This window comes from Myxocyprinus asiaticus, chromosome 50 (genome assembly GCF_019703515.2).
Source record: "Myxocyprinus asiaticus isolate MX2 ecotype Aquarium Trade chromosome 50, UBuf_Myxa_2, whole genome shotgun sequence".
Taxonomy (NCBI): Eukaryota; Metazoa; Chordata; class Actinopteri; order Cypriniformes; family Catostomidae; genus Myxocyprinus; species Myxocyprinus asiaticus.
In genome coordinates this window covers 9218357-9245089 of record NC_059393.1, presented here as the reverse complement: position 1 = coordinate 9245089, position 26733 = coordinate 9218357, and the positions used below count along the sequence as shown (strand labels likewise).

Below are 26733 nucleotides of genomic sequence, written 5' to 3'. Positions count from 1 at the left end.
ATGTGCTTTATGAATTGAAAGTAGATTTTCGAACTGACACAGTTGGAAGCTTACACTTCCATTAATCAACTAAGCAGGCATGGTTATTGGCCGATAATGCCCAAATACCGGCCGATTAATTGGCCTGATCTATATTTTGATCTATTACTAGTTGGAAATAGGCTTTATGTTGTATATGTAATGGATGTTTTTATAATGTAAGTTGGAAGCTTTTTGGCCATCAAGAAATCATACTAGTTGTTAGCCTGACTTTGAAATAAACCATTCTTTAATTTTGCATATTAAAAGCCCATTGAGGGTCACAGGTTGCCACTTCTGCTCTATTGAAATGCTTACTGAGATCTGTGTGTAGTGCACAGAATCTTAGTGTGGCTAGTTGCTAAGCAACAGCCAAGAATGAATGACTTGATCGAAATCTCTGCTGACCTGACAGGTTTTCAACCCCCCTCTCTCACCACCTGTGGCCGTATTTGACTCAAATCTCAAAATTGCTTGTAATCTACTATAAAGACAAACTGTTGTCAGTGTGAACACCCCTTCAGTTCTCTATGGATGTGGTTTTGCCCTTACTGAAAATAGCAATGCATACCGGCGGTAGCATGACTTGTCCAGTGACCTCTGGAACCTTCATATTGACACTCTCCTCCCCTGGTGCCTCCTGTTCTGTCGTACTGGGATATGGAGGTGGGGGGTAAGGTGGGTACTCCTCAATATAGGGCTCTGGTGCAGCTGGACCATAGACTTCCAGTTCTTCCTTCACAGGTGGTTCCTTCAATCCAGAGCTGGAGATGGTGCTATCTTCCAAGACAGGAGATCGAGGAGGAAGGAGTGGAGGGGTCAGATCCTCTTCCTCTTTCTCACACTCTGGTATCGTCATATCATGGTGTCCCTCTTGGGGTCTAGTGCCCTCAACATCAGCTTGCCGGCCTCCATTCTCTTCCTCTACCTGAAAGAAAGTTGTCGGGGTTCCAGTGGTGGTCTCCATGGCTGCCAACGTGGTCTTCTGGTAGAGGAGCTTCTGGATGTTGGGACCGGCGGGTCCCTCGGGTTCCGTTATAGAGCTGCGCTTTTTAAGAGGTCGAGGAGCATGGTGCAGTCTCTTTCTCAGGGCCTCCAAGTCCATGTCACTCTGGAGCCGATGGGAGTTTGAGAGGAACGGTAGCAGTTTGGTTGGACTGAGGGGCCGTGGAACGCGCTCCGTCTCCTGGCCCTCCCCGGAGGAGGATGCAGGGGCCACACTGGTACCCTGTACCACCTGTTCGACATCTAGACCACTAGGTTTCTCAAGATAACTGCTGTCCTGGGGATATGACTGCTGCCCCCCACTGGATGGGATGACTGGTTTACCGTATACTGTGAGAGGGAACGAGGGTCAGGCAGTTTATAAAAATGCCTATAATAAACCTGTTGGGTCTCATTTCATAAATATTTTATACAGACGGAAGTAAGTAGATATATTATATATCATTACATAATACTGATAACACACTAATAAATGACTAGATCCTTATTTGTGTGTACATTTACAGACAGATACATTTTCCTATGTCCTTTTGGTTTTAAAGACATGCAAAGTTGGACCCTATTTGTTACAAAGAGATATACCAAAGGAATGGGCACTTTCCCTTTGCGAAAGTGAGCATCACTATGCCCTACTCACTTGAAGTGAGTACTCTGAATGGTGCGAGGCATTGCTGTCTAATATGTGCATGTTGCTAACGGCTTTGTAAAAGAGCCTTTTCGGAATATTAAAGACACTGTAATTAGAGTCAATTGCAATTGGTTACAAAACAAGTGAACCAATGGCATCCAAATTGACACGACATGTCTTGCTGACAATGCTTGAGTTGTATGGACTACCTTTAAGGTGCTTTTTTTGCCTTTTTTGCAGCTTGACAGCCCCTGGTTGATATATGCTTTCATAATCAAACATACAAATGCACAGCCGAAAGAACTGTCTCCACTGATTGATCCAGAGTATCTTGTGAAACAGATACTTATCAAATCCACCACAAGACAACTCTAAATTTGTTTGGCAATACTCACGTCGAGGCTGTGAACGGGTCAGCGTACTTTGCCCTTGGTGACCCTTCCCAGGAGTGCTGTGTTGGGTGTACATCGAAATGATGTCACTGCTCGCTGCCCCCATCTTGTGCTTGTGAAGGGTTGTGGGGGTGGAAGTTTCTTTCCCCACCAAAGTCTCTGATGTGAAAGGAGGTACTGCTGCAGCGGGTAAAGCGTCCGGTTTAGGGAGCAGAGGTAAAGGTAAGGTATTATTATGAGATGGAAGGGGCATTGGAGGTTTCTGATGGGCTGATCTGGCCTTGCCAGGGAAAGTGCCCGTGCTGAACGGAGGTTTGCTGAAGGCTGACTGGCCTGGTAGAGCAGGCTTGGGCTTGCTGGGAACCGGAGGTGGAACTTTCCCAAACGTTCTACCTGCAGACTTGGAATGAAGAGAGGAAGACAAGATTTCAAAGATGGATTGCTTGGATTAAGTAGAATGGCACCATACAAACACTAACTAGCTTAAACAAGCCTGCACCAGCATGGAAATTTGTGCTGGTCTAAGCTGGCCTTTTCTTCAAGGAATGCTGGTGAAATACAGCTCAAATTCAAATATGAACTATATTTAGTAAGATGGTTCTTCTCCAATGGTGAATTTGGAATTAATATTGCTACTATATAAATCTCAGGAGTTTTAGGCATTAGCCGTCATTTACTGCATAATTATTGGTAATTTTTAAGCTTAGTGCAGTACCTGTGCGTCCCTCAAGAGGTCCTCACTACTCTGGTTCTTGCGCAAGGGCAAAGGTGGCGGTCTCAAATCTGCTTCAGGATCTACAAAAGAAATGGGAGAACATACATTGAGAGGGACATGTTCCCCTCAATTTTCATAACAGCGATTAATCAATATGGAATTTTAATAACCGAATCTTAAACTTTAACATATGGGCTGCATCTGAAAGCTGGAAAATGCTGCTTTTGGAGGAGGTAGAATGAAAATAAGATGCCTTTCAAACTGTTCTGAGACCAGTTTCTTTAAGAGGTCCATTCATATAAAAACGCTGTTCATTAAGCCATAAACTGATTAGGCAGCAATTCAGCTGACTTAGCTTTTGGATGCAACCATGGTCCCCCCAAATCTTGAATATTTGGTTACATCCTTGCAGGTCTTTAAAGGTTGGAGAAAGATATATGGTACCTTTTTCCTGGGAGCTGTGGCTGGTCATGCGGGGAAGGGTGGAGGAGTGGCCATGGGAGCTGTTGTTGGTTTCGATGTTGGAGATTTTACTTGTCAGGAAATCAATACCTGGCATGAGGAAAGTGGTTGATGCAAATTGGGAAAGACAGATGGATCAGCGTTTACTAGCGCAGTTGGTAGACACAAACATACAAACCCAAACACATGGTAATGTAAGGAGGTGGTAAAAGTACTGCAGATATATATATATATATATATATATACACATGTACTTGTTGTGGGTTTGGGGAGCGGTTTAGGCAGGGTGGCTGTGCCATCGGGGTAAGCAGGCTTCACCAGAATCTCCTGCCTAGGAGGAACCTGAGGGGCTGGGGTGGTCTGTATATACGGCCCAACGGCAGCAACCCGGGGCATGCTAGTAGGCTGAGAGCTCTGCCCTTCTGGCTGCTGAAAACAAAGACATTGAAACAAAACAAAAAATATTGAATTTCTGTACATTAGAAATGAAATCTGTGCCTAAAACAACTTGTAAAATAAACAAAAACACTGCAAAAACAATTTTCTTTATCAGCATTTTTGCCTTGTTTTCCAGTAAATATTTTTAAACAACCTTAAAACAAAATGCATTTACTTTAGAAGCGAAATTGTTACTCTAATAAGACTTTCAGAGAATGTCTTGAAACAAGTACATTTTTTGTACCCCACTGACAAGTTGTTTTAAGCAAAAAACCACCTGATTAATCATCAGCGGTGTATAGGTAAAATAACTGAAGTAAATAAACAACAAAATCCCGCACACTGCTGCTGCTTGCGAATAAATAGTTTAATTAATACAACGTTTCGATCATGCGACCTTCGTCAAATACCTGTTGTAAACATAAATCTAACAAAATGTAATCAGGTTTAGGCTTAAAACAAGAAAAATAAGTTGCCAATAGAGTAAAAACTAAATTAATTAATTAATTTAATTAAAATATTTATATTTCTTACCTTATTGACAAAATGTTTTTGTCCAACTTTAAGCATAAATAAAATTAAAAAAAAATCAGTAAGGGTTTCCTGTATGTTTCAAACAAGAAAAAAACAAGCTGCCAATGGGCAAAAAACAAAAAAACAAAAAAAAACCTCTAAAATAAAACACAATAATATATTTATATACTGTATTTCTTACCCCATTAACAAATAGTTTTTGTCCTATTTTAAATATAAACTGAACAAAATGTAATGGTTTATGCGTGGAAAAAAGTAAAAGTAAAAAAAAGTTAAACATTTATGAATATATATCTTGTATAATTAATTAACAAAGTACTTCAAGGTACTTCTCTTATTTTTGCTTCTCAAGTAAATGCATCTTTTTTTAGGCATATTTAGACATTTCTTTGGAAAACAAGACAAAAATACTGATAAATTTTAGTTTTTTTTTTTTTTTTGCAGTGAAAAGCAAAAAAAAAAAAAAGCACTGCTCACAGGCAAGTTTTCGTTCTGTTGAAGAGCAGCTTTTTTCTTCCAGAGTCTCTCTCTCAGTTCAGCTACCCTTTTGTCCATGGCAGCCATCTCAATGTTCCTCTTGTTAAGACTGTCTCTCTGCTGCTGGAGTTTGGCACTTTGCTCCTGGTTTAACTTATTCCTCAGCTGAAGAAACATGGAAAATGTCAGAACAAAAGTGGAACTGTGGGATTTTGTGTGGCAGGCTACGACTGTGTGCAAGTTTACCACTGTAATCTTGAATTTTTCATGTTACAGTCGTGTCTTCATTACTGATAGATGCATATGTAGGTGGACAAGTCTTATGGGCGAGAATTTCAAAGTTATTTTTTTTAAAAGGGGTCATTAAATTACAGTTCGATACAAAAAGCTTCGACCCAGAGTCCATCCAGATCATTTATTGAATATTAGCTGCATAATTGGCTCATTCAAAAATCTTCATGTTAATAACATCACATTTACATACTGCCAACGTTTATATACCAACATCTATTAGTATTATGTACTTGGCCTGCCCTGATCAATGATAACCACGACTGTAAGTATGCAGAGGTCAGCCAATCATAAAAGAGGTAATTTACAAATAGAAGTCTTAAAGATACAGTGGCAAAAACTGCTGTAAACAGCGTGTCCTTATCAGGCAATGTGTAAGATTCCAGCTAGAAGTAATTTTTCACCTGAAGCTCTTTATACAGTCGATCTAGCTCTCCGGTGGAGCTCGGTGCTGCCTCGAGAGACACGTCCATTTTACCGCCATGTAACATCTCCAGTTGTCGGCTCAACTCCTCCACCCGGCTTATGGCCACCACCAGCTCCCTCTGCTTCTGCTGGAACAGACCGTTCATCTGCTCGATTTCCTCCACTAGACAGAGAGAGAAACAAATGAGAAATATTCTTAATTTGTTAATTAATTTCTCATTCCCAACTGTTTTTGTCTCAACTGATTAATTTGGTCACTAATGGCATTTCTATATAACAGCAACAGTAGAAAAAAAAACTTTCCATTAGTGGGCAAATGGACCACAAAAATTGACATGTTCCAAAATGATCTTGGAGAAAGTCCTAAAACATTTTTTAATTATAAAATATAAGCCTTCAAATTTTGTACCACAATCTAGATCATTATTAACAAAAATTAAGGTCTGAATTTATAACAGTAAAGCATAATTAGCTAACCAAACGAATTAGCTTAGAAAAAAAATGTAAAACTCTTTTTAATCGTCCTTTTTTTTTTTTTTTAAGTTTATTGTTTTGCTTTGGAGAACTGATAAATACTGTATATGGTAATGGTACGTATTGTGTTCTGGGTAGTTGTTAGCACATTGCTATGCGGTTGCTAAGGTTTTCAGAGTGGTTGTTAGCACATTGCTATGCGGTTGCTAAGGTTTTCAGAGTGGTTGTTTGCACATTGCTATGCGGTTGCTAAGGTTTTCAGAGTGATTGTTAGCACATTGCTATGCGGTTGCTAAGGTTTTCAGAGTGGTTGTTTGCACATTGCTATGCGGTTGCTAAGGTTTTCAGAGTGGTTGTTAGCACATTGCTATGCGGTTGCTAAGGTTTTCAGAGTGGTTGTTAGCACATTGCTATGCGGTTGCTAAGGTTTTCAGAGTGATTGTTAGCACATTGCTATGCGGTTGCTAAGGTTTTCAGAGTGGTTGTTAGCACATTGCTATGCGGTTGCTAAGGTTTTGTTAGCACATTGCTATGCGGTTGCTAAGGTTTTCAGAGTGGTTGTTAGAACATTGCTATGCGGTTGCTAAGGTTTTCAGAGTGGTTGTTTGCACATTGCTATGTGGCTGCGAAGGTGTTTCAGAGTGGTTGTTAGCACATTGCTATGCGGTTGCTAAGGTTTTCAGAGTGGTTGTTAGAACATTGCTATGCGGTTGCTAAGGTTTTCAGAGTGGTTGTTAGCACATTGCTATGTGGCTGCGAAGGTGTTTCAGAGTGGTTGTTAGCACATTGCTATGTGGCTGCGAAGGTGTTTCAGAGCGGTTGTTAGCACATTGCTGTGTGGCTGCGAAGGTGTTTCAGAGTGGTTGTTAGCACATTGCTATGCGGTTGCTAAGGTTTTCAGAGTGGTTGTCAGCACATTGCTGTGTGGCTGCGAAGATGTTTCAGAGTGGTTGTTAGCACATTGCTGTGTGGCTGCGAAGTTGTTCTGGGTGGTTATTAGCACATTGCTATTTGGCTGCAAAGGTATTTTAGAGTGGTTGTCAGCACATTGCTATGTGGCTGCGAAGGTGTTTCAGAGTGGTTGTTAGCACATTGCTATGTGGCTGCGAAGATGTTTCAGAGTGGTTGTCAGCACATTGCTGTGTGGCTGTGAAGTTGTTCTGGGTGGTTATTAGCACATTGCTATGTGGTTACTATGGTGTTTCAGAGCAGTTGTTAGCACATTTCTATGTGGTTGCTAAGGTGTTTTAGAGTGGTTGTCAGCAAATTGCTATGTGACTGCGAAGGTGTTTCAGAGTGGTTGTTAGCACATTGCTATGTGGTTGCTAAGGTTTTCAGAGTGGTTGTTAGCACATTGCTATGCGGTTGCTACGGTGTTTCCGAGCAGTTGTTAGCACATTGCTATGTGGTTGCTAAGGTGTTTCAGAGTGGTTGTTAGCACATTGCTATTTGGCTGCGTAGGTGTTTTAGGGTGGTTGTCAGCACATTGCTATGTGGCTGCGAAGGTGTTTCAGAGTGGTTGTCAGCACATTGCTGTGTGGCTGCGAAGTTGTTCCGGGTGGTTATTAGCACATTGCTATGTGGTTACTACGGTGTTTCAGAGCAGTTGTTAGCACATTGCTATGTGGTTGCTAAGGTGTTTCAGAGTGGTTTTCAGCACATTGCTGTGTGGCTGCGAAGGTGTTCTGGGTAGTTGTAAGCACATTGCTATGTGGCTGCGAAGGTGTTCTGGGTGGTTGTTAACACACTGCTATGTGGTTGCCAAGGTTTTCTGGGTGGCTGTTAGCACATTGCTATGTGGTTGCAAAGGTGTTCTGGGTGGCTGTTAGCAAATTACTATGTGGTTGCTATGGTGTTTCAGAGTGGCTGTCAGCACATTGCTATGTGGTTGCTAAGGTGTTTTAGTGTGGTTGTTAGCACATTGCTATGTGGCTGCAAAGGTGTTCTGGGTGGTTGTTAGCACATTGCTATGTGATTGCTACGGCGTTTCAGAGTAGTTGTTCGCACATTGCTATGAGGCTGCGAAGGTGTTCTGGGTGGTTGTTAGCACACTGCTATCTGGTTGCATATGGCTCATGTTCCTTGTTTAATGTAAATCTAAGGGATTTTTGTTGTAGACTTTGTTTTGTCTTCAACTTCCCCTATTCATGCTACCCTTTTTCTTTTGTCTGTTTTTTTTTCTATTTCACTCTCTGAAGTCGACTGATTCTGACCCAGTTTGCTGTTGCTGATGCGCTTCTGTTCCACTTGTCCTTTCAGAGCTCGAACCCTGCGCAGTTTGGCCTCCTGGTTTTCAGCATTCTCCCGCAACTGTCGCAGTTTTTCCTGGTCAGAAATCTGCTGCTGCTGCTTCCGCTGGTCCTGCAGCTTCATGAATTGCAGTCGCTGTTCCTTTGAGGTGTAAGGTCAACAACTCACTCAAACTCGTTTTAAGATTAAATAAGACATTAAATGGGCTAACTGTTTTCATTTACACTGGGGTAAAAAAAAAAAAGTTGGTATGCTGGTCTTAGCTGGTTGAAGTTGAGAGTGAGCACTGTAAATTATCACAGAATTTTAATTTTTGGGTGAACCATTCCTTTCAATGGCACTGTACCTTAGAGGCCAGGACCTGTTGTTGTGCATTGATCTGTTGTTGTTGACGTGACGCCATCTCTTGCAGCTCACTCAGAGTGATGTCCATAGGAGGGGGCGCCATCTAGAAAAATTAGAGCAATATTTTAGCTATATGCGAACATCTATTGGGACTCAATGCTGTCAATGTTAAATAGTCGTTGTAAAGAGACTAACAAACAGATTTGGTGACAATCGTTTGTGCAGGAACCACAAGGTATTGAACACTCACTCCATTCTCCATGAGTCTGTCCACTGTCCCCTTTACAGCATTTCTCCTGATAAGAGGCTCTGCAGCTCTGTGACCTCCTGGAGTTCACAGTGACATACAGAGAGAGACAGAGAGAGAGAGAGAAAGATGGGAGAGCATGACAGATAGTGTGATAGATAACAGCTTGCACAGACAGAAGCACAAAGACATCAGGACTGACCCAATATTCATTTAAATACAAGTGAACATAATCAGGATCCTTTGTCCCACCCCAGGGATAGTTCACCTAAAAATTCTGTCATCTTTTACTCTCCCTCATGTTGTTCAAAACCTGTATGACTTTTTCTTCTGTGGAACAATAAATGAGAAATACTGAAGAATGTTCACACAATTTTTTTTTTTTTTTTTTTTTTTTTTACATACAAATAGAAGTGAATGTGGACTGAGGACAAAAAAAGCCCTATAAATGTACTGTAGTCCATATGAATTTTGTGCTATATTCCAAGTCTTATGAAGCCATATGATAGCTTTGAGTGAAAAACAGATTGATTATTTAAGTTGTTATTCACAGAAAAGCTTGACAAAAAAAATTGTGGTTGCAGTGAGGCTCTTACAATGGAAGTGAATGGGGCCAGTCTATAAAACTTAAAATACACAAGGTTTCAAAACTATAGCCACAAGACGTAAACATTATACTGTATGTCTTAACATGATTTTAGTGTTATAAAATCAGGGGTTTACCAGCGCTATGCCGTTAACCAGATTACAGGGTTTACCAGCTTTTATGTCTACATGACAACAAAGTTGTAATACTGGATATAACTTTATACAGATAACGTTAATAAACAATTTTTATCAAACTAAAATAATTTAAACTAATAATATTTACATCTTGTGGCTATACTTTTGAAACAGTGAATATTTTAATGTTAATTGACTGGCCCCATTCACTTCCATTGTAAGTGACTTACTCTAACCTTGTTTTTTGCTTCTTTTTTTTATTCTAAAAATGGTTGAAATTATTTTTGGGTACTCAACATTATGCCACACATGCTGTCGTTTGAACTTAATTAGATTGTACGGAACATTCCTTTAAGACAATGATGCAGAATGTCTCGTAAATAGCGATAGGCATTTTGAATAATTTTGTAGTTGAATACTCTAACACATGATGAACGATTAATCGATTACTTGAAATTTTGAATTTAAGTTAAACCTTCAAACCATGTTTTTCTTATGAAAAAAATAGCACTATGCATAAACAACATTTAGATAAAAAAAAACAACAACAACAACAAAAAAAACAACAACAACAAACAAACATTTGCACTCACACATACATTCCAAGTCTTCTGAAAACTTTAAATAATGACATAATTCTCATTTTTGGGTTAACTATTCCTTTAATAACACAAACATAGGCAGTTTAATTGTTGCCTATGGCAGGCAAAGGCACAAAGGAAAGTTAATATATGATATTCAAGTTGTGTTTTTACTAGTTGAATATTAAAAACTGAACGATTACTCAATAAATCGAGTACTTTATTGAATACACATCGTGCATCGTGCACATCGCCGATCGCAACATTCTAAGTTTGTAACCGATCGCAACACCCTAAGTTTGTAACCGACTGCAACGCTCTAAGTTTGAATATGTGGAAGCAAGAATGAAATTTTAGATCTACAGTGATGTCAAGATTTTCTGTGAATTACAGCTTACATTTCAGTCTGTTTGTCACACAAAGCTATCGAATGGCTTCATAAGACTTGGAATATGGCACATACGTCGCATGGACTACTTTTATGGGTCTTTTTTATCCTCAGCCCCCATTCACTTCCATTGTATGGAAAAAGCTGCGTGAAAATTCTTCAGAATTTTTCATTCTGTGTTTTATGTAAGAAAGTAAGTCATATGGGTTTCAAACGACATGAGGGTGAGTAAATGATGACAGATTTTTTTATATTTGGGTAAACTATCCTTTAACAACTACATCTATACAAAATAATAATATAAAAAATGATTCAAACTATATTAAGACCTTGTCAAATTGCAAACATTTTACAAAACAGACAGACTTATGCCTACCCTCTGTGTGAACCAAGTTAAGGCTCACAACAGTCTAGACTTTGAACATACAACCAATGAAGGCCAGGTGCAATGTATTCAGCCTGAAGAACTGAGGTTTTGTGACTGAAACAGGACTGGGGCGAACCTAATTACATAACGCCTGTTTGTCCGAGCAAAAGTGCTCAATTATCCTGCATATGACTGTCGGTGCCAGGGTCCCACTTACATAACATCAACACTGGCACTGCTAGCGCTGCTTGTATGGGTTACCGGATAAACCAGTCTAAGAGCAAAACAATGGCCAACAAATGACCTTGGTCATAGTCTGACATCACAGGGGTCCTAATCAGGGCTTACCGATTACACAAGCATAGGGTTTTACCTCCATACTACAAGAAAACAAATGACAAACAAAACTAATGCAAGCCAAGCGGGGTGTAATTGAAAATAATTAAGCACGACAGAAAAATAAGGCACTCATTTGTGAGGTAAAGCCATGCACACAGGGGTGATATCGCTTGCGCTGTTGTGTAACAGCCAGTCTTTGTCCGGTAAAGAAGACCAAAGTCACTCAGAGAAATCTGAAACCGCACACACGGTTTCAAACGACAGGGATGTTTAAACTTCTCGGGGGAAATGGGAGGATTCACTTTATACACTCTGGGTAAACAAATTAGCAAAGATAATGACAGGGTACATTTGTGGTCAAAATAACTTGGAAAACAATCAACAAAACAACAAGTAGCTAGCTTTCATCACAGTTACTATGTAAGTTGTGTGAAGTTTTATAAAACTTCAGTTTTAATTATCATTCATATATTAATGTTTGTTGAACTTTTACTCATAAAATGTTTATTTTACTAGCAAAAAAAAAAAAGAAAAAAAAAAAACATTTCAAGTTTGTTCGGTTTAAAAAATAAATACTATTCTATATTGACTTTTCAAAATTAAAACCCAGGAACTTAATGTTTCTCCACAAGAGATTTGGAAGAGATCTCAACAACGTCTCAAACTGGGTGGACATGTTTACTTGACACAAGATAAAGATCTTTTCTGATTTGTTCCAAAGCCCTTTAGGCATTCCCCACACAACATGCCTATCTGCAGTAAATTTTCATTCCGCAACACAGCCGCAACCATGTCATATTTACAACCCTCTATTCACAGTCTCCCATAAAAGGAAATGACATTCACGCCCATTCGCTACAATGGCAATGGCCACATGGCCATGACAGCAGACCGCCGAGGGCGAGAGGATGTAATCGAATGGGACTGTGATTTGACACAAAAAAGAGCCAATCTATATTCCAATCACCATCCAACTATACAGTACATCAGATGGTAAATTATAAACAAGCCCTGAATTGAGAACAAACCCTTCCTCCAATTTCTTTGATTGCTGTTATCTTTGTATGGGACTATTCAAAATTAGTTTTCAAAATTAGACATACAAGGAGTTGGTAACTAAAATTAGATTTCAAATACGCCAACAATGAAGAAAAATAAAAAGCCAAAATTTGGTGACTCTGTTTGAGTGATCCTCACGAAACCTGTCAACAAAATGTCCTGGTCATATATAACCCCAAATCAAGACAAAAAATATGAAATTATATCTTACATAAAGAAAACGAAGCCTACATTTAGGAACATTGTGATTTTTTACAATGTGACATTATTTTCAGGACACTATTGCGAAAGACTGGTAGAGAGCATGCCAAGACGCATGAAAGCTGCGATTGAAAATCAGGGTTATTCCACCAAATATTGATTTCTGAACTCTTCCTAAGTTAAAACATTAGTATTGTTTTGTTTATAAATGAATATGAACTTGTTTTCTTTGCATTATTTGAGGTCTGAAACACTCTAAACGACAAAATGTTTATTTGGAATTTGGGAGAAATGTCGTCAAATACTTAGCAAAAATTTTGTGAAAATGAAATAGTTAATTTGGTTTTCATTTGAAATTTTGATCATTTAGAATTGCAGAAAATTGGGGGCCTGGGTAGCTCAGTGAGTACTGACGCTGACTACCACCCATGGAGTCGCGAGTTCGAATCCAAGGCGTGCTGAGTGACTCCAGCCAGGTCTCCTAAGCAACCTGATTGGCCCGGTTTCTAGGAAGGGTAGAGTCACATGGGGTAACCTACTCGTGGTCGCTATAATGTGTTGCTCTCGGTGGGGCGCGTGGTGAGTTGTGCATGGATGCCGCGGAGAATAGCGTGAAGCCTCCACACGCACTATGTCTCCGCAGTAACGCACTCAACAAGCCACGTGATAAGATGCGTGGATTGACATCTCAGACGCGGAGGCAACTGAGATTCGTCCTCCGCCACCCAGATTGAGGTGAGTCACTACGCCACCACGAGGACTTAGAGCGCATTGGGAATTGGGTATTCCAAATTGGGGAGAAAAAAAAAAAAAAAATAATTTTAAAAAAAGAATCGCAGAAAATAAGGTCCATTAGAATCAACTGTCAAAATTATACGTTAAAAAATAAGAATGTAGATAAATCATTTTTTCAAAATCAAACAAAATTCTATTGATATAATTTAGATTATTTTTATTCATGTTTCAAAAAGTTTAATGAAACCTTTATAAATGTATGAATTGTTTAATTTAGATTTGTTTTTTTGGCAAATAATTTTTTTTAAAGAGTTTTTTAAATGTTATAAGACTTCATCACATAGGAGCACCCAATGAACTTTCGACTGAATTGCAAGACACACTCCCTTGAACATAGCATGGTTGTCAATGAAACATTTGTAGAGAGGTCATATTTTTTTTAACATCCACTTTTAACAATACTGTTTTTATTTTCACACGAGTATCACTGAGAGAAAACCTTTTCTCCATTTTATTTTTAAGTGGCTCTCATTGTCCTCCATACATTTACAGTCAAGATGAATCAGACTGTCCCGTATCATCTCTCTATCCCTCACCTGTATCGTGTCTGGGTGCTCGGTCATGTCGCAGGAAGAATCGCACCTCCGCCCTCTGCTGACCCCAGCGCTGCAGCACTTCAACGATTCGTTCGCTGTCACCAATCACACGCTCTGAGTAAGGACCAATTAGAAGCAGGGGATGCAAATTAGGTGGCAAAGTTCCATTCTACAGTGATGCACCACTGCACCTTTATGTCACTGTCGCATGGACAGGTGCAGCAACAAAACCACCCTTCTGTACATTTGTACATGATGTCCTAAAAGTGCATTGACTTTGGTGCAGGTTTAGTTCACCCACAAATAAACAATTCTGCCATTTTTGACAGCCGTCTAAAACTAAACCACTGTATGGTTTTATTGTACAGCAAAGAGCTGCGTAAAGACTCTTAAAAAATTATCCTTTTGTGTTTCACATTCATTCAATTTGCAATGACATGACAGTGAGTAAATGATTTATATGTGAAGCCATATCAGAATAACACACTGAAAATGTATTGCTCAAATATATGATTATGCATTTGTGGCATAATCTTGGTTACCACAAAAATAATTTCAACTATCAAGGCACTTACGGTGGAAGTCCATAAACATTAAAATACACTGTTCAAAATTATAGCCACAAGATGTAAATATAATACATGCTAACATGATTTTAGTGTGATAAAATCACTTACTAACTTTATCTGTGTAATGTTATATCCAATTTACAACTTTGTTGCCATTTTCTGTGGTAATCAACATTATGCTACAAAAGCTGTCGATTGAGCTTATCTTGTTGAACACGGAACATTCCTTTATTAAGACAACACAAAAACTGCTCTGGTCAGCACATACCAGATCCTCTCCACATCTCGGCCAGATAGCAGTCCACCTCCCCCGGCTCTTTACACATGTCCACCACATCTCGACACAGTGTCTCCGGTGTGATAGGAAGCTCGGTGAAGTCACTGTTGCTGAGGTACACGGTCAAAAACATCTGGAGCATTAAAAAAGGACACAACAGGGAGCTGTTATAATGCACCACCAATCTCATTTTAAGATCGCTTCCTTTGCAGAAACTTAATCAGTGTTGATCATTGGACTAAATACAGCCTGAATATACTCTTACATATAATTGGTTTTACAGCATTGGTTTGAAGATTAGAACTTATTTTCTAGTTCTTTCAGAAAACCATCTACCTGTCAGTGCTTTAAGCCAACACACTAAAAACATGCCAAAAATTGGGATACAATTCCAGAAAATATCATTGGTGAAACTATAATGTACCCCCAAGGGCTTTTATAATCTACAAAGAACCATAGCCAACTCAAGAACCATATACAGCAAAACTTATTCTTAATAAGAAGATGGTTCATTGCCGAACCTACGCTGCAAAGAACCATTGAGTAACCTTAATTTTTTATAGTATAGGTGAAAGGAGGTAGCTCCATTATGAATGCTCTCAACCATCTAATGTGTGACTGGTTAACTGTAGTCATGTATATACATGTACAGCTGTGACGAAATGAATGGCTGACCATGGAAAAAAAACAAAATGCTGTATTTCTGTCTTGGCACTTTAACTGCAGCCTGCACAGATGGCTGTCACATCAACAGGGTTCTTATCCAGAAATAAAACACAAGCATGGGGTAATTAGTCAGAATGCAAGGAGATAATTCATTTGTAATTCTGGCACGAACTGCAGTTCTGGATTTTCATAGGAAGATGATGAAATTGTGGTCGATGTGTGTAAATTGTCTCCGGTTACACATGTAACCTCGGTTCCCTGAGATGAAGGGAATGAAACATTGCTGTACGCACTATGGGGAGTGTCCTACAACATGACCTTGTTGAAGCCCTTATACAATCACACCAATCATCTGATTGGCAATGGTGTCTGAGCCCCGCTCCTGTAGGCGCGCAGTCGGCCTATATAAGCGGGCGCACAGTCATCATTTCTTCAGAATTTTCTGAGGGACTCATATTATGAAACTCTGAAGTAGTAGTTCGGCCAGCTTTTGCAAAGTCTCATTCCCTTCATCTCAGGGAACCGAGGTTACATGTGTAACCGGAGACGTTCCCTTTCGATTCAGTTCACTCGACATTGCTGTAATCACTATGGAGAATGATATCCCATCACGCCGCACAACGTGACATTACACTCACAGAGTTATACCACTAAATAGAGATATTCATAAGGAGTCACAGGCCACAAGCCGATGACTTATAAGTCATATTAAAGTGCATATGAATAGTCCCACGTGGCGGACACCAGATGGAAATTAATGTAGTCTGGGATCTATATGAACCATATAGATATGCACAGTATGGTTTATTAACCCTCTCACAAAATGGTTGGAAAAGTAGGTTTTATTTCTTATGGGATTGCTTATGACTTAAAGGGGCATTTCAACAGCTTATTATTAGGTGGCTGGCTTGGGCTCACCCGCTTGAATGTAATAAGCACTCTATACAGAGAGGACTTGTGAGGAGATGGATGCCACGTCCAGGTTATAAAATCTCATGAACGTGTTTTGTGAGGACCATCCTGCTGCCAAACATATGTCCTGAAAGGACACACCATTTGTCCACGCCTATGAAGAGGCCATGCCTCTGGTTGAATGCGCTTTGTCACCAATAGGGCAATTTGCGCCCTGTGACTCATAAGCAAGGTCGATCACATCAATGATCCAGTGAGAGAGCTTTTGTTTGGAGACAGTGCATCCTCTATTACAAATAAAGAGCTGATCCGACAGCCTAAACTGACGGGTGCGCTCAACATATGTATGCATGCATAACATATGCATAGATTGCACTTCATCTGAATTAAATGGTGGGGGAAAGAAGGCTTGCAGCCAAACCCCCTGAGTCTTGAAGGGCGTTGATAAAACCTTAGGCACATAGCATTTTCTAGGTTTAATGGTAGCTTTTGACAAATCTGGACCAAACTCCAGGCATGAGCTGTCAGTCGACAGCGCCTGCATGTCACCCACCAGTTTAAACGAGGCCAAAGCCAATAGGAGTGCGGCCTTTAAGGAAAGCACCCACAGTTCAACAGATTCCAATGGCTCGAAGTTTGTGAGTGCCTTCAGCACCAGATTTAAGCATCAATTCGGCACCATAGCAGGGCAAGGGGCCTTGCTCCCCTAAGGAACTTTATGACTAGATTATGTTTGCCTATCGACGAGACAGCCTCCAGGGTATGGTATGCTGAGATAGTTGCTACATAAACCTTGAGCATTGATGGGGTAAGACCAGTGCCCAGCCGCTCTTGAAGGAATGTCAAAATCTCAGCTATGGGGCAATTCACCAGGTCTTTACCATGTGAAGAGCACCAATTTGCAAACATGCGCCATTTACTTGCATAGAGGCATCTCGTGGATGGTGCTCTAACCTGTAAAATGAGCCAATACTGGCTCATGCAATGTACTCCATTCAGAGGTCACACGTGTAGGTTCCACAGCTCTGACTGTGGATGCCAAATCATGCGTTGTGCTTGAGAGAAGGTCTCTCCTCAGCGGTATTTTCCATGGAGGGCTGTCTAGTATTTTTATCATCATCCAGAAATCAGGACTGATTGGGCAATTTCGGCGCAATTAACATAATTGTTTCCATGTCCACTCTGACTTTGCACATGACAGAATGAAGGAGGCACACTGGGGGAAATGCATCCTTGCTTTTCGCCAGCCATTTGTGAGCCAGCACGTCCACGTCCAGTGGGGTCATACCAAAGGGGACAGTGGCCGTTCTCCATGGAGTTGAAAAGGTAAACTTCCGCTTTGCTAAATATTTCCCAAATCCTCATCACTGTCTGAGGATGAAGTCTCCATTCCTCTGGTAATGCTCCCTGACGTGACAAAAGATCCACTCTGAAATTCAGACAACCTGGGACATGTGTCGCATGCAATGAGAGGAGATGACACCCGCTACATTGGAGGAGGCGTTGTGTCATGCTCTTTAATTGTGGTGATCGGAGCCTGCCCTGGCGATTTATGTACGCCACTACTGTTGTGTTGTCCGAACGAATCAGAACATGGTGATTCACAATGTCGCCATTCACAGCCAGTATTTCTAGGCGGTTGATGTGCCACACCCGTTTCGCATCTGCTCAGATGCTGAAAATCGGGCATCCTTCGCACACCGTGCCCCAACCTGTGCTGGATGCATCTGTGGTCCACCACTTTTCTGAAAATTTGACCCAGCATAACACCCTGTTGGTAGAAGGCCGGCGCTGTCCATGGTGCTAGAGCAGCCAGACAGCGGCGAGTCACCGCAATGCGCATGCGCCCTAGGATCCAGGCGCAATGTGGAACGTGTTGCTTGAGCCAGTACTGGTCTCACGTTAACAGACCTGATGGTATGACGTGTATGCTGCCGCCATAAAACCCAGCATTCTCTGAAATTACTTCAGTGGCAATGTTTTCCCCAGTTTGATCCGAGACAGACATCGAATAATGGTCTATACGCGCTCGTTTGTGAGGTGCGCACGCATGCTCATGGAGTCTAGACAAACTCCTAAAAAGGAGATTTGCTGGCTGGGGAAAAGTGTGCTTTTCGCCAAGTTGACATTCAGACCCTGGTTTTTCAGATGGCAAAGCAGCAAGTCTCTGTGTTCACTCAGTAGTGCCTCTGAATGGGCTAGTAATAACCACACTATTCATTTTCAATGGGGCGAGCACTGCATTGATACATTTTGCGAACATGCAGGGAGCCTGAGACAGACCGAAAGGAAGGACTCTGAATTGATATGCAGTTCTCTTGAATGCAAATCTCAAAAACCGCCTGTGACACGGTGCAATTGGTATATGAAAGTACGCGCCCTTCAGATTTTTTTACGCAAACCATTCCTGAGGATGGATGTGCAATAAGATCTGTTTCGGAGTTAACATTTTGAATGGGCACTTCGCTAGCGAGCGATTCAAGGGTCTCAGATCTAGAATGGGCCGAAGCACGCCGTCTTTATTTGGAACAAGAAAATAAAGTCTGTAAACCCTGCTGTGTGTGTCGAAGTCTGGGACAGTCTCTATCGTGTTTTTTGCGAGGAGACTGAGAATCTCTGTGCACAACCCTGGTCGGCCCACAGAATGCAAAATGGCAGTGAAGCGAGGTGGCAGGTGTACAAACTGAATCGTATAACCGTGCTCAATCATTTTTTATCACCCAGTCTGACATGCCCATGAGGGCTACAGGAGCTAAAGCGCCACTCACCATAGGGAAGCGTATGAGCATAATGTATGGGTTGCATTATACGTGAAGAGGAAATGGCCTTTTTCTGAGAATGTGTGAGCGCCCCGTGTTTGTACAATAGGCGCTTTTTTCTCTTTTGTGAGAATAATCTTTGTTTGAGTAATACTCACCGAAGCAACATTTTGAACAATGTCCCGTTCCCGATGAACAGAATTGGGGAAGAGGGGAGAAACACTGTGTGCCTCGAATCGAGCCTTCCTCGGCATTGCCAAAGAGACCGTCAGATGACACCGGGGTGTTGAGGAGGGTGGCTCACCTCACCTATATTGGCTGAATGTGCACCTACAGGGGCAACACCATTGCCAATCAGAGGATTGGCTTGATTGTCTAAGGGTTTCAACAAGTTCATGTAGAAGGACCCTCTCCATAGTGCTTACAACAATGTTGGGTGAACTGAATCGGAAGGGAACTCAATTTTCACTAACATATCTTACCATAAATACAAATTCATGATAAGTTAAATGTCTCTCAATTTAATCTCATTTCAGTCATAATAAGTCTCTGAATAAATTTTTAACTATTATAATGAATATGACAAGTTAGTAGGTTAAGTCTTGGCTGACTAGATCTGCTTAGGCTGCTGCTGTAGAACAAGTATGAAGACTTGCTTCTGCTAGCACATATGCAGACATATTGTATTCAACATGCTGCACATTTAAACATAAGACATGCTGCTGCTGCACAGTTAGACATCTACAATACCTTTATAGCAAATCTAGCCATGTGGTGCTGGGAAGGAGGAGGGGTTTAGTGAGAAAACTCGTAGCGCACTGCAGTGAAACCTGCAAACAACAATTTAGGCAATTTAACCAATTTAGCAATTTAGCGTTCAAATTTGGGAACAATTATTCCCATGGTTCCTGTCTCAATATCTTCGCCGTCCAATCACCGATTTTATTTCTGAAAACTGGCAGATACTCATGACAATATCAGCTAAACGCACATATGATTGGTTTAGGGGTTACTGGGCGTGAATAATAAATGTATTGTCATCAGCGTCATCCTCCATTTGCCTAAGCGGAGCCAGAGAGGATACACCGGGAGATTACCTCCAGTGTTGGACTTACTGCTTTAAATTGAAAACTGAGGTGATCTTTCGAGGTAAGACAAGTTATTTAACAGGTGTTGTCAATATTGTCTATTGAAAGTCAAAACATTTTAGTTACGAAGCATTTATTTGTAGGAGTAATGCTAGTTATTTCTGGAAATAATGACATGACCGTTGGCGTTCATCGGACAGGCAGCTAGCCTCTATTTTTAAGCAAATTTCTGTGAAACTTGCTAAATAAACATTAGCTAGCAATACTATGTAAATTTTTAGCTAAATATCAGTAAGTTTTTTGGCCAATTTTGTCGCTTGTGAAAAATCTGCCTGAACTAATGTGAGGCAGAGAGCAGATGCTGTTCAGGTCTTTTTTTTTTTTTCTATTTTTTTTTTTTTTTTTTGAAGCTATTCAGACCTGCCTGGAAACTGGCCTGCTAGTTAGATAAGTTATCTAGTTTGTTGATTTTCCCTTGTAATAATAATAATTAAAAAAATATTATTTAATAAATAAATAAATTATTAATAAATAAAAAATTCATTTGCATTACATAGTTTTAGTTTGTTTATATTAAAACTATGTAATGCAAATGAATGGAAATTTTATATGCAATTAAATTACATAAATCTTACAAATAGGCTTAAATATTTCTGTGAGTGTATCTTTCTATAATTTAGCAGATAGCCTTACCCATCCATCACACAGACATGATTTAGATTGTGTATAGCTTCCTGTTCACAAGGAAAGTGTGAGAGGACTGTCTGCATTTGGACAATCTGGTTAGTCTGCAAGCCTTTGGTGACTATTCAGTGTACAGATTTGTGACGAACACACTGCTGGCTACCAACTGTGTAATTTTTTTCTGTTGTAGAGATGGATAGAGACTATGGCTCCCTGCTGAGCACTCTCAAGAGGAGGAAGCAGCTGACTGCTGATGAGCTTAGGTTCATAGCAAAAGAGGACATTGCTCATGAGGGCATGAGCACACAGGAGGAAGATCTGCTGAACCAGGAACTACTGCAGGAAGACCCAGACCACGAGGAGATGGAGGATAAGATGGAACCTGATCCCCAGCCAAGACCATCAAATGGGTATATATGAATCTGTATGTATTGTTTGTTTCTATTTCTCATATGACTGATACTCACAGTAACACTAACACTGTTACTCTTATTATTTTGGGTATGGCTAGCCATTCTCGCACAGGTCCCAAGTCAGCTAGAATGCGTAAACGCTTCCTTGACTTTGTTTCTTATCCCTTGTACTCTGACATCGATACACAGGCACGAAAACCTCTCCCATTTAAGCCTAGCCGTCCATTCGGTATTGACTTAGGTAGCGTGCGTCAGGCTGTGCGGTCAACCTCCAATGTGATGTTGCGAGAAATTGACTTTTTCATGCTGTTTTTTACTCAGGCTGCAGTTGCTGAGATATGCAGCTTTACAAACCATCAGGGTGGGAGCTCGTCCTAAACTGTCCGTCATATTCCAGCTACCAAGGATCTTGGATGGAGGTGACCCCCGATGAATTTTACAAATTTCTTGTGTTGCTTATTCACATGAGATTTTCAATTCTCCCTGATTCCAATCGTCATTGGGGAACCAAGACACTTCAGGGCTCGTGGGCGAGGGGATTTATGTTGCGTGACCGCTACAAGGCTCTTTTAGCAGCTTTACATGTTGTAGACCCTACCACAGAGGATAATCAGGATCGCCTTAGGAAATTGCATTATCTTATGGACCACCTCAAACAAAAATGCCAGCAGCATTGGTATGGTCAAGTCTAAAGCTCGGTCAGGATTTAAACAATACATGAAGGGCAAGCCTACTTGGTGGGGTTTTAAATTATGGGTAATTGCAACATCAGACTCGGGGTATACTCTCGACTTTAATGTTTACACAGGTTGTCATGATGGGCGTGTCACTGACTTGGCCACCAAAGTTGTTGAATAGTTACTGCAGCCATTCAAAGACCAGGGCCACAATGCTTGGTTTGACAACTTTTACATGTCCCCAGCTCTTATGGTTAAGTTGTTAGAAATGGGAACTAATGCCTGTAGGACATGCAGGGTGAATCGTAAACTGTTTCCTGCAGAATTCAAAGTCATAAAAAGATGGGAACGCAAGACAGCTCGTGGGGATATGAGGTGGTGTAGGAATGAGGGGAATATACTTGTAATTCAGTGGAAGGACACGCGTGCAGTTACATGCCTCTCCAATTTCCACAATGCAAATGGCTCAACCGAAATTACTAGGTTTGTAAAAAATGATGGCGACTGGACAAAAGAAGTAGCCCTCCAGCCCACTGTCATCAGCGATTACAACAAAAACATGGATGGTGTTGATAGGTCAGACCAAATGATAAAATCTTATGACGTCCTACAAAAAAACTCTAGTGGTGGAAGACTCTTTTTTTTCCACTTCATAGACATTGCCGTCGTCAATAGTTTCATATTGTTTAAGGAATGGTAACACATTCATGCAGCACCAGGGGATGAGCGTAGACCGGTGAACTTAACCCAGATAGATTTCAGAGAAAACATGGCTCGTCAGCAGGGAGGTATCGATATTCACGCAAGTTTCCCTTTGCATACACTAAAGCCCATAGTATCTCCTTCGTCATCACTCCACACAGCCCATGTCCCTAAATTTGAAGAGTCCTCTTAGAGATGTTGGCTATGCTATTGGAAAGTAGGACTGAAAATAAAACTAAAGTACCTTGTTGCGCACCGGAATGTAATGGCAAAAGACTTTGCTTGGTTCGCGATAGGAACCATTTTCAGTCTTGGCACTCAGCTGAGTGTGACCAGTTTCGCGAAGAGGTCTAGGTTGGGCCGTGTTTACTGGTGTTGTTGTCCTCCCCCTCCCCTCTTTTATCCCTCTCTTCTCTCCACAGTAATTGCAGTTGTTGAGTATTTATGAATTTATATATATTCTGTTCCTGCACTCATTATTAAAAATGTATTTACTGTAGATAGTTCGAAAGTTTGATTTTGTATGTTTTGCTGTCTAATTCGTGTGTAATTCTAATGTTCAAATTCAATAAAGTGTGTGTTTTATTGAACATAAAATGTATATTTCAGTGTGTGTCCATCAATTTCAGATGCAATCTCAATTTATTATTGCAGGTGCTCAAAAGGAGTATTTGAGGAGTGGTCATGTGAAATGTATCTTAACATTCTAAATGTTTGTTTTATTCTGTTTTCCCACTAATAACTAGAATGGGCATCACTTTTAAACAATAGATTATATTTCTAAGCTGTCTGCTATTCTACATTGCCTACAAAATTATGTATATTTCATACACTCTAAGTTTCCCTCTAGCTTGTAATTAAATGGTTGAAAATGCAGTTGTCTGATGAAGTATGGTGGCCAGAGAAGATTTTTGTAACAATTGCTGTGTGAAATCTTATTGATAAAGGATGATTAGCCTTAAATAATCATACATATATTTATATCATTTGAGAGCCCTAGTTCTTCTCTTCAATATGGTATATACAGTTCAGGTGTGTGATGTTATATGAATATGAATATAATATGAATATGGATATGAATATCATATTCTGGCACAGAATGGAATTTTCTGAATTTTGGGCTCAGGCTTTAAAGGGTTAAATGCTAGACAAAGAGGGAGTACACGTGTTAATTGGCTAACAGATTACAAGTCAAAGGACCAATTGGATTGGGTCATGAAGTACGTGAATCGATTGACTAACAGATTACATGTTCAAATGACCTATAGCTTGCGCCATGTAGCATTTCGTGACTGAGCTTAAAGTCAACGCTGTCTAGCAGAAATGATTTAGATATTAAAGAGATTCCACTTGAATATTTTTTCATTCCTTTTAATGTTATTTACTGTTAAATGAATACCATTTTTACAAATTTGTCGATTGATTTTGCATCTCTTTTGTGGCTTGACATTCAAACCAAACCGTTTGTTTTTTTAATTGGCCCAGCCCAAATTATTTCAGAAAAGCATGTGAACTTTTTTTTTACTAACCAAAATGGTGCTGGCAATTTCTACAGCCTTAATTTCCCAACCGAATTTTACCAGCTGAATTTGTGACCCAAAAACCACCACTCGAATACTAAAAACTTGAATTTACCAACCCGATTACACCAGGTCTTTCTCTCCCCAAGACCATGAATTTCATATAAACTTTTTCAAATTTAGATTCTGGAGGATTCTGACACTATATAATCTCAGAACATACGTCAAAAAAGCTGTCATTAAACAGAAGACCTTTTAAAATAGCTCTTGACGTATCTAAATGCAGTGATCAGTATTTCATGATCTGTGTAATATCCAGAGCTGTGACACTCATCACACACAGCTGTGCGATAAGGGTTTAAGAGGCTTTAACACACATACACATTCAAGTTTAATCTGCCTTTGGATGTGCACATGACTGGTAAGACACTTTCATCCACGTCCACTGTCTTGCTGCAGGTATGTATGAATTAATGGTTGACAAGGTTCAGGAATGCAGTTGATCTGAAAGGGTCAGTAAAAATTTGTCCTGATAAGGGTTCCATACTACGAAAAGGGTGAAAGAAATGTGATAAAAATTAATTTGTGTCAATGATCAGGTTTCCATCAAAGTTGTGATGGAACTGAATATTACAAAATAATTTGTGAATAAAGCAGTGTTTCCAACCCATGTGTTCAAGAGAACAAAATAGCCACTTCCAGGGAAATTGGTGCAAAATAAAATGGAAGTTGTAGCCACTGGGGAAGCCGCTGTGGCTCTTAATCAAGTGTAATAAATTACTTCTGGTTTAAAATACTCTGACTAACTTCATGTATGTTAGCGATCGGCGGCAGATGTCTTATGTCTGAGAGGGGCAATGTGTCATTCTAGCCAATCATTTTGATAACAGGCTTTGGCTCCAGCATTTCAGAATGACCATGGTAATATTTGAAATGTTGTGTGATGATATTGGTTCCTTAGTTTATCCAGTTATGAGCAAATGATTCAGTCACATTACTTTTTTGATGCGCATCTAAGAATATATTCCGTAAATGTTTTTCTATCAAAGTCTATTTTGGATGCATTTTTGGAAATTTTATTTGCTTCGTGAATTTTATGTTGCAGCATTTTTATTTTATTTTATTGCGACATCCCAAAATTCACATAAAAAATACTCGGATGGAAACACATTTGCCTTCATCAAATGTAATTTAATTTGGTGAAGAGATGAAAAGGCGGTTTTACACATGATGCGGTCAACACACTTTCCCTATACATTTTCAGTGAGTGATAGGCAGCAAAACGGATGTGGCAGTCGAAGCAGCGCCGCTTTCCAAGCTCGTTCACGAGAAACCTTCCGCTTTATTGTGCATGACTGCTTGCGGTGCACACCACGCAAGATAAAAATATTCTATCTTGCCACTAACCAATCAGAGCAGAATTTATTCACAACCAATCAAACAACATTTAACTTTTATGTAGTCAAAAACAACATGGAGACGAATATACTCGCTGATGCTGAATTTCCTCCTTACAAATTACGTTTCAACAAATAAACAGCCTCATGGAAAGCTGTGAGTGGATGAGTCGGTGTACTAGGTGAAAATAGACTACGGAAACATGTATGTCTTATGTCTGGAAAATAGACGACTGTGTAATGTATACAAATGGGCCATGGACCTATACTTTAATTTTCTCTTCTGCAATAGGCATCTGAAACATCAACTTTAGATAAACAGAAAATACTATTTCCCAGGCGGGTTATTGGCACAGTGTTTTGTGGATTTTGAAAGTTCATTTGTAGCCTCCCATTTTAATTATTGATGTGATGTTATTTATACTATACCAATTTGCCAATAAAAATACAACTGAAGTCAGAAGTTTACATACACTTAGGTTGAAGTCATTAAAACTCATTTTTTAACCACTCCACAGATTTAATATTAGCAAACTATAGTTTTGGCAAGTCGTTTAGGACATCTACTTTGTGCATGACACGAGTAATTGGTCCAACAATTGTTTACAGATAGACTGTTTAACTTTTAATTGACAATTCAAGTGGGTCAGAAGTTTACATACGCTAAGTTAACTGTGCCTTTAAGCAGCTTGGAAAATTCCAGAAAATGATGTCAAGCCTTTAGACAATTAGCCAGTTAGCTTCTGATAGGAGTTGCACTGAATTTGGAGGTGTACGTGTGGATGTATTTTAAGGCCTACCTTCAAACTCAGTGCCTCTTTGCTTGACATCACTGGAAAATCAAAAGAACTCAGCCAAGACCTTAGAAAAAGAATTGTGGACCTCCACAAGTCTGGTTCATCCTTGGGAGCAATTTCCTAACACCTGAAGGTACCACATGCATCTGTACATACAATAGTATGCAAGTATAAACACCATGGGACCACACAGCCATCATATCGCTCAGGAAGGAGACACATTCTGTCTCCTATAAATGAATGCAGTTTGGTGCGAAAAGTGCAAATCAATCCCAGAACAACAGCAAATGACCTTGTGAAGTTGCTGCAGTAAACAGGTAGACAAGTATCTATATCCACAGTAAAATGAGACCTATATCGACATAACCTGAAAGGCTGCTCAGCAAGGAAGAAACTACTGCTCCAAAACTGCCATAAAAAAGCCAGACTACAGTTTGCAAGTGCACATGGGGACAAAGATTTTACTTTTTGGAGAAATATCCTCTGATCTGATGAAACAAAAATTGAACTGTTTGGCCATAATGACCATCGTTATGTTTGGAGGAAAAAGGGTGAGGCTTGCAAGCCAAAGAACACCATCC

The 26733-nt window shown here is 40.1% G+C and overlaps 1 protein-coding gene across 1 annotated transcript in view; it reads right to left on the bottom strand.

The window, feature by feature from the left end:
* The window catches only part of LOC127438934 (apoptosis-stimulating of p53 protein 2-like), a 45035-nt gene that overhangs the window by 6781 nt on the left and 11521 nt on the right, over positions 1 to 26733 (bottom strand). Inside the window, exons 2-13 of the mRNA XM_051694846.1 lie at positions 14529 to 14670; positions 13692 to 13805; positions 8706 to 8782; positions 8457 to 8558; positions 8074 to 8251; positions 5365 to 5549; positions 4670 to 4834; positions 3475 to 3649; positions 3203 to 3310; positions 2759 to 2838; positions 2047 to 2443; positions 590 to 1353 (exon numbers count right to left, since the gene is read on the bottom strand). Of these exons, the coding sequence (XP_051550806.1) occupies positions 590 to 1353; positions 2047 to 2443; positions 2759 to 2838; positions 3203 to 3310; positions 3475 to 3649; positions 4670 to 4834; positions 5365 to 5549; positions 8074 to 8251; positions 8457 to 8558; positions 8706 to 8782; positions 13692 to 13805; positions 14529 to 14670 (2487 nt within the window). The remainder of the gene's footprint in view (positions 1 to 589; positions 1354 to 2046; positions 2444 to 2758; positions 2839 to 3202; positions 3311 to 3474; positions 3650 to 4669; positions 4835 to 5364; positions 5550 to 8073; positions 8252 to 8456; positions 8559 to 8705; positions 8783 to 13691; positions 13806 to 14528; positions 14671 to 26733) is intronic.